A 14,338-nucleotide genomic window follows, 5' to 3' on the forward strand; every position below is an offset into this window, starting at 1 on the left:
ACTTCTTTTAGTTACTTCCTAAAGTGGAGAGTGTGGTAGAACACCTGTTTCACTATGGGCAATTAAATCTGACCTAACTCAACCAGATTTCGAGCTGGGGGATCACTTTTTGAAGTTTTTGTTTACAGTGAGTATTTACAGAGGATCTCTAAAGACATTATTTCGTTAGAAATGATTGTGTCCTCATCAGCTAATCTTTTATGGATGTATTTGGACACCGAAGACCTGATTTTCTAAGGACTTATGTTGCCCTTAAGTGACGCAAGTCTTTAAATGGGAGTTACAAAGTTGCATGACTTTGTAAAGAAATGTACGCAAAACAAAGATTTGTGCTACTTTGAGTGACACTTCCTTGTGGTAGGCATTGCACAAGTGAGGCATGGGCATTCCTATGCATCCACTCATGAAATCTCAGATTCACTTAAAGCAGTAATCGTAGAATTGCACCCAAATGGTGCAGCTACCACAGAGCATCATTACAAGTAGAACTATTTTTATTTTCCTAGTTACTTCCTCTTTCTATGCATGATGCAATCTAGGTCATATATAGAGAGAGGCTTTTTAGGATTGGTTTTGTGCAGGAAGACACCCCTTCCTGCAAAAAACAATCCTACCTGTAACGTAGGAAACTTGCAGCATGGCGTAAGGGTGCCTCAATCAGTGCACTAGCGGAGAGCAGAAGGGCGTCATATGATTAGGGCCACTTATGCTCCACTACAAGGCAAGGTGAAAGCTGGAGAGTCATGGTGTGACCACAACACAAATTTATTTTGCGGACCGTGGTGCCTGGTGTCCAGTGCGCTTCAGGATTTTGGGTAGGGGCAGCACTTTCCTATGCACTTCTGAACCAGGTAATGAATGAGTCATGTAAGTTATGCACTGAATTTACTAATGATGATTGCTGCAACATTTATCAACTGCCTTGTTATCTATCAAGTTGGTAAGTGTTTATATAACAATTATATGAGTAGTTTGAATGTTGTAAAATGATTTGCATGCATAAAACTTGGATGCTACGGTCCCTGATATTCTTCCATGTAATTTCCATTGAAATCAATGGAAACTCCATGACGAGTTACCCTTGTCATTAGCATCCAAGTGGTTAACAATATTTCACAGTACTTAGAAAGTAATTATATCACACCTACAGTGGGATGATGTGGACAGGGGCTTTCTCAATGGTGTTGTCAAAGTCAAATGGTAATTATGGGTACTAGAATGTGCGTAAATGTCACTGCTCGACTGTCACTAGTAAAGGGGTCTCAAGCAATGGGGTTGCATTTTTGCATTTTGCTGCGAGGAAAGTATCTTCCACCTCTTGAAAGTTAAAGTGAATCTGGAAAGATTGTAGCAGCTACATTCCTTTCTATAGGTTTACATTTACATTCTTGCTTGCTATTATAAAAAATCTCCCTGCTATATTCCTAAAACACTGCATGAAACATTTATCTTGACTTAACTTTTAAGTTTTCCCTTACCCATGTATTTTGAATTCCCCTCTCCTTCCCCTTCTATTTTCCGCATGCATCCTGTATATATAGACTACTATAAATTACAAGCCTATCATAATCTCTTTCTTTGAAACCATGTCCCTGCAAGCTAGAAATATTAATTCCATCAACCATTTGCTTCTCACATAAACCCCTCTAATGATAACAGTAATGTCATTAATAGATCACAAAGAAACTGAACTAAATGCATGGAAGGGTTTGAGAGCACAAGACTAATCTCAATAACCAACAGTAGCGTATTACTCCCCGTAAAGCACATCAACACCTCGTCAGGGAGGGTAAGCGCTATATAATTTCAATATTTTAGTATTAATGCCGTATTTCTGCTCTCTCCAGTTCATGTACTCATGGCTACTTTTAGATGTTAGGGGGTCATAACTTGTGCTGTGTTGTATTGCATGAAATATTAGTAAATCGGCCTCGGAATGAGTTAGGGATGACAACAATATTGCATTCTGATATTTTTATTTTAAAAGAGTATTTAAGCAAAATTAACTACCAGACTTTTTGACAAGGACCTTGAACAAATTTCGCTTCAGAAACTAAATGTAAAGGCATCTAATCAAGACAAATAGAAAATGATTTTTTTTGTAGTTTACTGCAGAATTTGAATAAATTGTTTTGAATTAGCTTTATACAAATATCGATTATTTTGTATTTTCCATACATATTTATTATTGCTCGAGTAGGTACATTACCTGGATAAAAAAAACACCTCATCATTGTGTTTATACCACTCTACAAGAGCAGAAATAATAAGCCTGGTTGTGGTTGGCTAGGCATACCCTTCGATAGACCATGCTTGCTGAGATATGGAAGTGCACCGATCACTTTTTTGTGCGGTGCAAGGGAGGGTTGGACCTGATCTGCGGGCGGCGCCATGTTAGATAGAACCTAGAATCCCAGTTATGTTTTAGTTGTCCCCAACACTATTATCCGCCTCCTGAGTTAGCAGCTCTCACTACGGTACATTTACTACCATTTATCTGACAGACCATGCGGTTAAACAGACACTCACTTACAGTATATCAGAGACTTGTATGAATCACAAACTAAGAGACACATGAATGTGCACAGAGACATTTATTAATACAGTGAATTTGGCATATGTAAGTAACGCAAATGTAATAGCAACAATGTGCAGGCAAGCTATACAGCATTGCAGATATCTGCTTTATTCTCTTGTTGTGAAGAAAACCAATAAAACAGATTAAAAAAAATAATCATTGTGTTTATCCCACAGAGTAGAAATACAATTAAAACAAAGATACACAGGCACTTGGATCTCATTATCGCTTGATACTACAATACAACAATTACAAATGTTTTAGTTTAGCTAGTCAACTTGTTTCACATTTCCACTGGCAGGCTTATCAAGGCTATTAGTGTTAAAGTGCACTGGCTCCATTACTTCAGCAAAGGAAAGCGTCAGTTTTAAGGTTGTCAGTCTGCACTCAAACTCTTACTTGTTACTGTGATCATGGATACCGAAATTTTGAAAGGAAATGGACACTTTAAAAAAAAAAAAGATTTCAATTGTTCGAACAGGCCTGGTGGTCTCAATTTAAGAGAAGTGTGTATGGTAGAATTAATGGTTTAGTTTATAAAGTGGTTCTATTGTAACACCTGCAATGTTTGAGCACAAGAGGCACACTGATTCATTTATTTTAGTTTGTTTTACACAGAATAGGACCTGCTCCTCACTTTCCAGTCTTGTACTTTTATTGGTAGAATGGTTTTATTTACTTATGCACTCACAAATAAAAAACAAAACTGAATTACACGAGGAACTTAATTCCTAATACCCAAGTGGGACATTATCTCTATTAACAAACCCTGGTCTGAGCATCACAGACGTGTAGCTCTCCGCACTAGACAACAGAGCTTATCTGCAGAGGTGATTGGAATCCAAGGATGGAGAGACTTCAATCACTTTGTTCATCAGATAAGGTGCTGTATTTTGCATCTTCTTGTACAATCAAGTATGATAAAATAAATACCATGTTAAATCTCACTCCATAAAAACTCTAGGAAAACAGAGGGCAAGTACTATATTTATTTACCTGGAGGTAATGATACGTCGTTATTTGCTGCAGAATAGAAAATGTAGTCCACTGTAACAGCGGTCCTAGAGTGGCAAGTGGTTACCTCTGGGATTCCAGTTCCAGGGATAAAATGAGAGTACACAGAAGACAAACTGAATCCATGCTGCAAGCTTGATTTTGGTCTAGGGATGTAACCAGAAACATAGAATATTGGTTTAACACTGTTAAAAAAGTTGTCACTTGATTTTCAGAAAACAGTTCACTAATCACTTCAACGTTTAACTCTTGGTGGTTGCCCAATAAGAAACCAATGGGAACGGCCATCCTCTCACGCACAGACAGGTGACTGTTCCATACAACAACTAATTAAAGATATAAAGGATCATCTTACTTACCCAGTAAGCATCTGTTCTTGGCATGTAGAGCTGTAGATTCACATGCTTAGCATACTCCTGCCATCTAGTGTCTAAGACGTCTTTCCAGTCACAAGCGAAGTGACTCCTCCTTTCGGTTCTAGTGCACATGGACATTGACTCCATTGTAGATTGTTTTCCCCGCAGAGGGTGAGAATGGAGTTAGTAAGTAAGGAAAAGAGATGTCCATGCGCATGTATGTAGAATAAGATAGAGAACTGCAACAGCTAGAGGTACCCGGGGAGGCGGGTGGGCGTGCGTATGTGAACCTACAGCCCTACATGCCAAGAACAGATGCTTATTGGGTAAGTAACATTATACGTTCGAGGCATTTGAGTTGTAGATCACATGCTTTGCATAGATTATACAGCAGTATTCTCCCAAAGCTGTGGCTAACATGTAGCTGTTGGAGTTGTCTGGAAGATTGTTGAAAGTACAGCCTGGCCCACATTAGCTTTTTGTCTCGCTAACACATCTAGACAATATAGTGTTTGGTGAATGTGTTCGGTGTAGACCATGGTGCAGCTTTACAAATGTCCACTATGGGGATGTTTCCTAAGAAAGCCGTAGTAGCCCCTATTTTGCGAGTGGAATGCGCTCTAGGGGGTATTGTTAACTTTCTCTTTGCTTTTGCATAAAAGTTTGAATGCATTTAACAATCCATCTGGCAATACCGTACTTGGATATAGGATTGCCCTTGTGTGGTGGTGCAGAAGCAACAAAAAGTTTTTTGGTCTTACCAAATGATTTTGTTCTTTCAATGCAATATAAAATGGCTCTCCATCCAAGGTGTGTAGAGCTCGTTCCGCCACAGAATCAAGTTGAGGGAAGAATACCGGTAAATTTAACTGACTAATAGATGTGAAAGGCAGATGCTACCTTAGGTAGAAATTTGGGGTTAGTACGAAAAACCACTTTCTTTGTGAAGTTGGAAAAAGGATTCTTCTATAGTTCGTGCCTGTAGTTCACCCACTCTCCTCAGTGAAGTGATTGCAATGAGGAAAGTAGTTTTCCAGGAGAGAAGCGGTCTCTCACATTTATGCATAGGGTTAAAAAGGTGGGCCCATTAATCTTGTGAGGACTATGTTAAATTCCACACTGAAGCAAGTGGAAGTCTTGGTGTTATAACTCGAGTCCTTCCATGAAAGCTTTGATTACTGGCACTCTGAAAAGCAATAAATGTTGCCTATTTTGTAGCTACGCAGCTATTGCAGCGAGATGCAGTCAGATAGAAGTGTACGCTAATCCTGACTGCTGCAGGTAACAAATGATATTTTGCACAGAAGCATCAAGCAAATGGATGTTGTTGTTATTGCAACAGATAACAAAACGTTTCCATTTGGCTGTATAACAGGCTTGTGGTAAGCATTCTGGCCTCTCTGATGATGCTCATACAGTCTGATGGGAGATTTAGATAACCAAAGTATGACTTCAGGAGCCAGATTGCGAGGTTCAGTTGTTTGGGACCTGGGTGTCTGATTTCTCCATGGCTCTGTGTGAGGAGACGGATTGTGAGGTGCAGCTTTTGATGTGGAACTAGTGACAGCTCCAACAGGGTTGTGAACCACAGTTGGCGGGCCCATGTGGGAGCTACTGGGATGAGTGTGAGGGATGTTTGCCTGAGTTTCCAAACCACTAATGGAATAAGTGGGAGAGGCGGAAAAGCGTAGGCAAATATCCCTGACCAGTTCATCCAGAGTGCATTGCTTTTGGAGAGTAGGGTGTGGGTACATGGAGGCAAAGTTTGGGGATTTTGGGTTTAGGCGTGTGGCAAAAAGGTCTATTTGAGCACTCCCCAACTTTGAAAGAATGGGAGGAGAACTTGAGGGTGAAGTTCCCATTCGTGTTTTTGCTGTCTCTGTCTGCTGAGGAGATCGGCAATCTGATTGTTCACTCCTGGGAGGTGCTCAACTAGGAGATAAGATTTTGTGGTGAATGGCCCTCCTCCAAATGTCTCAGGCCAAGTGTGACCATTGGAGAGAGTATGTCCCCCCTGTTTTTGTATGTAATACATAGCTGTCATGTCAGTACAAACTAGGACAGCTTTGTTGACCAGGTGAGTCTGAAATGCTTTCAGTGCTAGAAAGACTGCTAGATGATTTATGTGGAGAAATGTTAGCTGTTGACACAGGCCTTGCACTATGTGGTGCTGAAGATGAGCCCCCTGCCAAGTGAGTGACGCATCCACTGTTAGCATTGTCTGTGGAACTGACTCTATGAAGGGCCGTCCTTTCGATAAATCTTGTGTGTTCCACCACAGCAGAGAGCGAGGAGTACGGCAGCTTACCAACACTAGATCGGTTAACAGACATTGCGATTGGTTCCAGTGACTCGCTAAGCATTCTGGCATGGGGAACAATCATGATGCAATCATTCTCAGTAGTTGCATATACACTTGAGCTGGAAGCGAGTGATTGGTCTGAAACTGGAGAACTAGCGCCTGAATGTTGCAAATTCTGGCTGCATTGGGAAAGGCCAGAGCCTTTTGATTATCTAAAGTGGCTCTAGGTAATTTTGAGTGTTGGAAGGTTGGAGATGCAATTTCAAAACATTGACCGTGAACCCCAGTTGGTGCAGTAACTGTAGTGTCCTGTGAGTATGTTGGTGACACTTTGGATACGTACTGGCTTTGATGAGCCAGTCGTCCAAGTAGGGGAAGACATGAATGTGTTGTCTTCTTAGATGAGCAGCGACTACTGACAGACATGTTGTAAAGACTCTGGGAGCAGTGGTGACTCCGAAGGGGAGTACGTTGAACCAGTAATGTTGGCCTGCTACCACAAATCTGGGAAATTTGCGATGAAAGGGATGTATTGGAAAATAGGCGTCCTTTAAGTCTATAGTAGACAGAAAGTCACCCTGTTGCAGGAGTGGAAGCACTTGTTGAAGTGTTACCATGTGAAAATGGTCTGACTGTATATAAAGATTTAATTGTTTGAGGTCCAAGACTGGTCTGAGGAGAGAACAGTACTTTTTTTAGTATGAGAAAGTAAAAGGAGTATATGCCCGACTCGTGGTATTGTAGTGGTACGGGATCTATAGCTTCTTTTAAGAGGAGAGACTGAACCTCTTGTTTCAGGAGGTGTAAGTGATCAGGTGACAGTTTGTGTGAACATGGAGGAATGTTTGGAGGATTGTTGGTGAACTTAAGGCAATAACCAGAACAGATAATTTCCAGTACCCATTTGTCTGTGGTTATAGACTGCCAGACAGGTAGGACATGTGAAAGGTACCCCCAGACAGGGGGGGGGGGGGGGGGGAGTGTAAGGAAGTCACGGTTTGGTAATGGAGGGGGAGGCGCGTGTGTTGGAGCCTCTACCTTTGCCAATATTGCCTCTGTAACCCCCTCGGAAGTAACCCTTAGAGGCAGAGGGTTGATTGTTACCTTTTTTAGGTGGTGGTGGTGGCCGTATTTGAAGAGGTATTCTTGGACCCTCCTCGGTAGAAGGAGCGCTGAAAGTAACCACATCCTGGGGCTAATTGAACGGCTCCCACAGATTTGGCCACTTAGGTGTCCTTCATCTTTTCTAATGAGGAATCTACTACAGGGCCAAAAAGGTGTTCCTTGTCAAATGGTGTGTTCAGGATGGAAGTTTAAACCTCTGGTTTGAATCCAGATATCCGTAACCAGGCATGCCTTATTAATAGGACGCTGGTGTTGACCGCTCTAGCTGCAGTGTCTGCCGCATCTAGGGCGCACCGGGTAGAATTATTGGATATGAGCTGTCCCTCCTGCACTAGGGCTTGCGCCTTGGACTTGCGCTTTAGACTTGTGCTCATCAGATAGAAATTGGAGCAACTGCTCCATTTCATCCCAATGGGCCCTGTCGTACCTAGCCAACAGTGTTTGTGTATTGGAGATTCGCCAAAAGTTTGCAGCCTGGGGACTGCTCTTTTCCCCCGAAGTGTCTCTGAGCTTAGATTCTTTGTCTGGGGATGGAGCATATCCTATTTGTGAATTGGCCAGTTTGTGTGCATAGGAAACTATTAAGGAATCCAATGGTAACTGCCCCTTTATGTATGCTGAATCTGATGGTGCCGGCTTATATTTACGGTCTACCCTAGGGGTGAGGATACGTGCCCTAACAGGATCATTAAAAATATTGTCTACGTGCCTGATCATAAAAAGTGAAAATTAGCAACAGTGTCTCAACTGGTATTAATGGAAAAAAGGCAAATATACATATATGTACAAAACATTACACGAAGGAAGAAGGGAGACTCATATTATTTGATATGGAAGTGCTCATGGCATCATGTATTTGGTATGGCAATTTATACAATACAGTTATATCAGCACTGTGGGCATAAATTGCAAAGGCAACCCAAAAACAATAGGTGCACCTTGTGCTCTTGACATGAAAAATTACGGCGCAAGTGACACGTGAAGAAGAACATCGTAAGGTGACAAGGTGAAAAAAGATATTTACAGAGTTATGGTTCAGCTTCAAAAGTTTAAGGCATTAATTTGTTTTGTTCAAGAGGTTTTAGTGAACCATAGAGATATGTGCACCGCAAATTGCGCTGAAAGTTTTGGTCAGCAGCGTTTCGATCCTATGGAGTCAGGATCATCTTCAGGACCGGGTTGCCAATTGGCGGGTGCTGTTTATCAACCGGAGCGAGGAAGCGGTAGGCAGGTTGAGTGGTCGGAGCCCCGATCCACTGTAGGGCGAGTCCGCCCGGGGGGTGGGGGATTCAACTATGGAAGGAAGAAACCTATCATTCGGCGCAGAGTGAATCCAGCGTTGGGGCACGTGGTGTTCAGTGCCAATTCGGAACCACGAGGGAAACCGGAATCGGTTAATTCAGATGTGGTGATGCGGAAAACAAATCCAGGCATGCTGGATGTGCAGGGATCATTCCCGGGCGGCACGTTCGTGTGCGGTGACGTCCTATGCCTGGAGCATGGGGAGTGTGTGTGCGAGGACTTTTGTGTAGTACTAAGACTCTCGAAAAGGAAATACTTTTCCAGGGATTCCTATGCTGCTGAACCCCATGGTAGATAGCAGCTCTACCCAACAGTTCTATGTATCTTAAACAGTCGTACGGTGGAGAAGGCTTGGTAGGATCATTCCCTGTGGGGGAATTGGTGTTGTAATCTGTCCAGGGGTCTATGGGAATTGGCTCATGGTCCCCAGCCCCATAGCCATCCCCATCATTGTGATCTTCAGGTTTATGTGTTGGTGAGTGAACAGGTGAAATTAGTAATAGTTGAAACTAAGGAGAAGGAGGTGATGAGAAGAGGAGGAGGAGAAGGAGAAGGATTAGTACTGACATTTTTCCTTTTTAAAGAAATGTGGTAGACCTCTTCTGTCTCAGGTTTGCATTTTTCACCTTTGTGGTAATATGTCCAGTAGTTGGGTGGATATATAGCTCCCGCTGTTTCGGATCCTGTTTGAAGGGTGGCGCATCGAAATGTTGCTCTTTGGATGGAATCGGCAAATCAGTTTCTTTCCGTGCCAAAGCTTCGTGCCGGTGTTTTGGGTGCCAAGGATTTCGTATCCGAAGATGTTTTCGGCATTGAAGGGGATGGGACGGAGCCTGTCTTTGACCTCGATCCCAAAGGTTTCGGCTTTGTGCCCGTTTTCAAACGGCTCTGTTTGAAGCCGGAAGACTTTTGGGTATGTTTCAGTGCCAAGCCGGAGGGTGGGGCGACAGAAACCGGTTCTCGGTGTCAACAGTGGTCCAGAGCCGGGGGCTGGACCGGAGCCTGCTTGGGCTGAGGTGGACTTTGTGGCAAGGGAGGATCTGTACTCCGGGTACGCTGCCCTTGCGGGATGTCTTCATCTTCCTCTGAGCCGTAGTCGGAGATGGAGATCGGGTCTTGTTCCTCCTCTGCTCCCCAAGGCGTCTCAGGCATCTTGTTCTGAATCTTCTCCAAAGAGGTCTGGAATGGAACTTGTGTGTTGGTTCTGCAGTTCGCGATGTCGAGCCAGACGGTCGCGAAGCGTTTTCATTGATCGGAAAGCCTTACACGCGTCATATTCGTATTCTCTGTGCTCTGGAGACAAGCCCAGGTGAGTCGGTGCACGGAAACTTCGCGTGGCACTGAGGGCAGAATTTAAATGGAATCCGTTCCATCGACTGCGAGATGGACAGACGCGGGTAGGCCCGACGGCCTGCCACGAGCTACCTGATCGAAAAATGTTTTCTTCCAGTAAATACAATACGTGGCGAATGGGATTACTCGACCGAAAACAATACAGTCAGGGGTGAGTGTCTTACGCAACGAGGGAAACCAAAGAAATGGTGTCAAGCCGGAGCGCATCAATTCACGTCCGAACCGGAAGGCAGAAAAAAAACTATCTGACAATGGAGTCGATGTCCATGGGCACTATCACCATAAGGAGGAGTCACCTACCTTGTGACTGGAAAGACTTCTTCGAAGAAAAACAACTTTTAAACATCCGGACCCAACACTAGATGGCAGGAGTATGCAAAGCATGTGATCTACAGCTCAAATGCCTCGAACACATCATTTCGTTCAAACAAAAATATTCAGCACATGCATGTCCCTACAACGGGGTCAACGCATTCTATTTCTCTAAAACAATGAGAATTTCCTATACTAAAAGCATCACGCCAAAATATCTGCTGTGCAGGTCTGTAGACCTACAGCAAAGTACTAGTGTGAGAGGATAAAACAATTAAGGTCTAAGTAATGTTTCCTTCAGCAGTATCTGAAAGTGGGCACCACAAAAGATCAATTTAGGAGTCAAGCAAACAGATGGCAAAGAAAAGGGCGGACAAACTATATATCAGAATCAGAAGTGGCAAGCAAAGTAATACTTTCGGAACAAATGAGGAATACCCAACGGGTTGAAAACAAGTTACTTACCTGTAACTTTGGTTCCCCAGTATTGGTAACTTTCATAGATTCCCAAGCTTTTTTATAATGCCCCGTCGTCGGAATGGGAGCCTCGGTAGTATCACAACCATAGAAACAAAAGAGAAAACAAGCATTTACAATGCAATAGGTCTCGGGTTAATTAAGTTTGAGCTATTGGCATTGCTTAATATTGCAACACTAATTGCACCAAAAGTCTATAAATTGTAGGCCAAAAAAATGTGCATGTATTTTTGTAGCAGTGGTGGCATGCTGCGCTTTAGATGAATATGTTTGAAAGTAAAGTGCGCCATACTGCGATTGCTACAATAGTTATTTGTGGATGCGTTAACAATTGATGTGTGCACTGATGGCTGGTGGTGTGTGTGCCTGTAGAAATTGTGCACTGATGGCTGGTGGTGTGTGTGCCTGGTGGAAGTGTGCACTGCCGGCTGGTAATGTGTGTGCCTGGTGGAAGCGTGTACTGACGGTTGGTGGTGTGTGTACCTGGTTAAAGTGTGCACTGACGGCTGGTGCTGTGTGTCTGATGAAAGCGTGCACTTACAGCTGGTGGTGTTTGGGCCCGGTAAAAGCGTGAACTGATGGCTGGTGGTGTTTGTGCCCAGTGAAAGCGTGCACTGACGACTGATGGTCCGTGTGCCTGGTGTAAGTGTGCACTGACAGTGTGGTTGTGTGTGTGTGTGTGTGTGTGGTGCCAAAACTTTGTTGATGTCAGCCGTAAACGAGATCAGAGCCAACGTTGAGTTTTGATATTAGCAGAGGCGCTGTTTTCAGGAATGCCGGTTAATAGGGTGCAGTTCCTGATTATTGTTGGATTGGTGTTGATGGCGACAACCTTGTATTAGCACATCAGCTACTCAGTTAAGATACCTTTACCAAGTTTCCCTTGAAAGGAACCGTTTATTTAATCTGCAGAAGGCCCGTTGTGTATCTATGGGAAGCCTGCGAGCTCACTCTGAGAAGTGCAGGCTATCCTGGCCACCTCCGAATCACGCTCGCGAAGACTTTTATGGCAGCGCGTTTCCTGAAATTTATTTATTTATTTATTTTTGACACTTGTAAAGCGCTGCTTATACCCTTAGGCGTCAAGGCGCTAAAACCATTATTGAAAGGGTGGGAGAGAAAAAAATAGACACGAGAGGATGAAAGAATGAACAGAGAACAATTAAGCATGATTAATGGGAGAACAGCCAGGTTTTCAGGAGTTTACGAAACTGAAACAGTGTAGCACTCCGTCTGATGTTGAGAGGCAAGGTGTTCCAAAGTCTGGGGGCAGCCACAAGAAAGCGACGGTCTCCCCAGGACACTGTTTTGGTGCGTGGAACTGACAATTGATTAAGAGTAGCAGAGCGTAAATAACGGGCTTGGTAATGTTAAGCATTTCTAAAAGAATTCCTGGCTTGGGATTTGTCGAAATATGTCTCAGCCAGACATGTTCTGCAAACCCCATCTACTCTTCGTGTACTTATTACAGAGCCATTAGTTTGACAAAAGATGCATACACAGCTTCAATAAGAGAGACATTTTGGCACATTTAATAATTATATTTGAAATATATATACCAGGAAATGGTGCTTTTATGAGTGAACAACATTATTACTACATGTATTGCATGCAATGCATTCGATCCATTCCATTATATTCGACCGAAATATATATTTATATATTTATTTTCACAGCCAGCGACCTTCGCTGACTGCGTGACTCACCGGAGTTTAGCCCAACTGCAATAAGGTAATGCAGTTACCCCCTTCATACTCTCGACTCTGCCAGGCTAGCGAAACAGAGCATTGAAGTCCAACTCCAGCATATGGTATAGTGAAGAGATCACAGATAAAATGTCAAACAGTAACAGACTAAATAAGCTACACACAGGGTCAGTTCTTTAAAAGAGATGCTAGTGCTAAATTAAAGGAGGGTAGTATGTATTGTCACCACCTGGTATGTATTATACCATCATAAAAATATCGGTTATGTCCTGCCGGTACAAAAATGTGCATAATTACCTAAATCCAGTATTTTTTCCACTTATCGGTACATAATCTAAACAGTAAATGTAAAAATTAAACCACTTTAAAATGTGTTCCTTAATGACCAAAATGGATAATTAAATGTTAAAAATGATTACAGACCATGCCACAAAGTTCTACTTCTGAATCATGTCCGGGTCTTTGCAGAATGTTAAAACCCTAGCGGCATATAATTAAACTCTACGAATCCCGACCGTGACTCGGAACCAAAGTGCCAAACCCCCAATAAATGGATTCAGATACCCCTGCACCACGCTGACCAACAGTATGGCACTTTTGGAATACGGACCCTGATATGTTTGGTCGTGTTAAGGACAGGAGAAAAGGAATAGTCCATATTTTTCGAATGGAGAGAAAAGCAAGTTTATAAATGTAGCCCCTGCTGCATTTATATACGTCCATGTTTATGCGTGAGTACTTTTCAAAATGTACGAGTCTCAGAATTCCAAAAGTACTCCCCGAATTCTTTGAGAATTAATACAAAAATGTTCGAATTACCATCAAACGTAGACGTCACGCCATAGGTAATCATTTCAGACATTATCATCACATCTTTTTAAATTCAGGCCCATAAATCTTAGACCCGGCAACCAGTAGCACACCAGCTACTGCGTCATACAAGCACATTGAAGATTACTTAACTGAGGTACAGGTGGTGCGTAATATCATACAAGCATCTTGAGGACTCACCCCACACAAAGATTTCAGTTATAGAGAGCCACGAAATATGACGAATATTTTCAGCGGTGTTTTGTGGAATATAGAGTGAGTGATGGAGTTTTCGGGAACAACTAGACATGCATCATGCTGCAACATGCCCCTCAGGCCAGCCGCTGTGTCACTTCTAATAAAATATGGGCTTACTTGTCTGCATTATGTATGCTTCTAAAGCTAAAGGCATAACATCCAGGAACACGTGTCCTATTGAAACGAGCAGAGTGCTAACAATCAGCTCGGTATGGGGCTGTTGGGTTGCATACGCAGTTTTTTTTTCTTCTCTGGTTCGGAAATATTTTTTCTTGCTCTCAGATGTTACCACAGCTTTTCCCCTGGAGTGCCGGTGGCTCAGCTGGCTTTGTTAATTGCACCGCATGCACCAAAATTGTATTTTACCTGCTTTCCCCTCCACCGGGACAGATGGCGCGCGCCCCGAGCGAGAAGAACAAAACGAGCCCCGCAGCCTCGCCGGAAGTCAGGCAAAGTCGCCTGTGACGGGGGCGGGGCTGCGGGGCTGCATCCGGACCGGAAGAGAAGGCGGAGTGAAAGCGTCTTGCGACGCCAGAAGGAGAGCGGAGTCCCTCAGACTTCACCAGGTAAGTTGAAAAGGGCTGGGGGGTGGGGACGGGACTCGGTTCCCTCGTTGTGTGCGCGTGCACGTGTGTGTGTATGCATGTGTGCGACGGCGGGGGGGAGAGGGAGGGTGCACTCGTGTGTGTATGTGAGCTGGGTGGGGTGTGTCTCTGTATGTATGTGCGTGCGTGTGTGGGCGCTT

General features: G+C 43.4%; 1 protein-coding gene across 7 annotated transcripts in view; it reads right to left on the reverse strand.

The window, feature by feature from the left end:
• The window catches only part of ANGEL2 (angel homolog 2), a 427,641-nt gene that overhangs the window by 24,822 nt on the left and 388,481 nt on the right, over positions 1-14,338 (reverse strand). For all 7 annotated transcript variants that reach the window (XM_078649760.1, XM_078649759.1, XM_078649764.1 and 4 more), the window contains one exon: positions 3,575-3,738. In XM_078649760.1, the coding sequence (XP_078505886.1) occupies positions 3,575-3,738 (164 nt within the window). The remainder of the gene's footprint in view (positions 1-3,574; positions 3,739-14,338) is intronic.

This window comes from Lissotriton helveticus, chromosome 6 (genome assembly GCF_964261635.1).
Source record: "Lissotriton helveticus chromosome 6, aLisHel1.1, whole genome shotgun sequence".
NCBI lineage: Eukaryota > Metazoa > Chordata > Amphibia > Caudata > Salamandridae > Lissotriton > Lissotriton helveticus.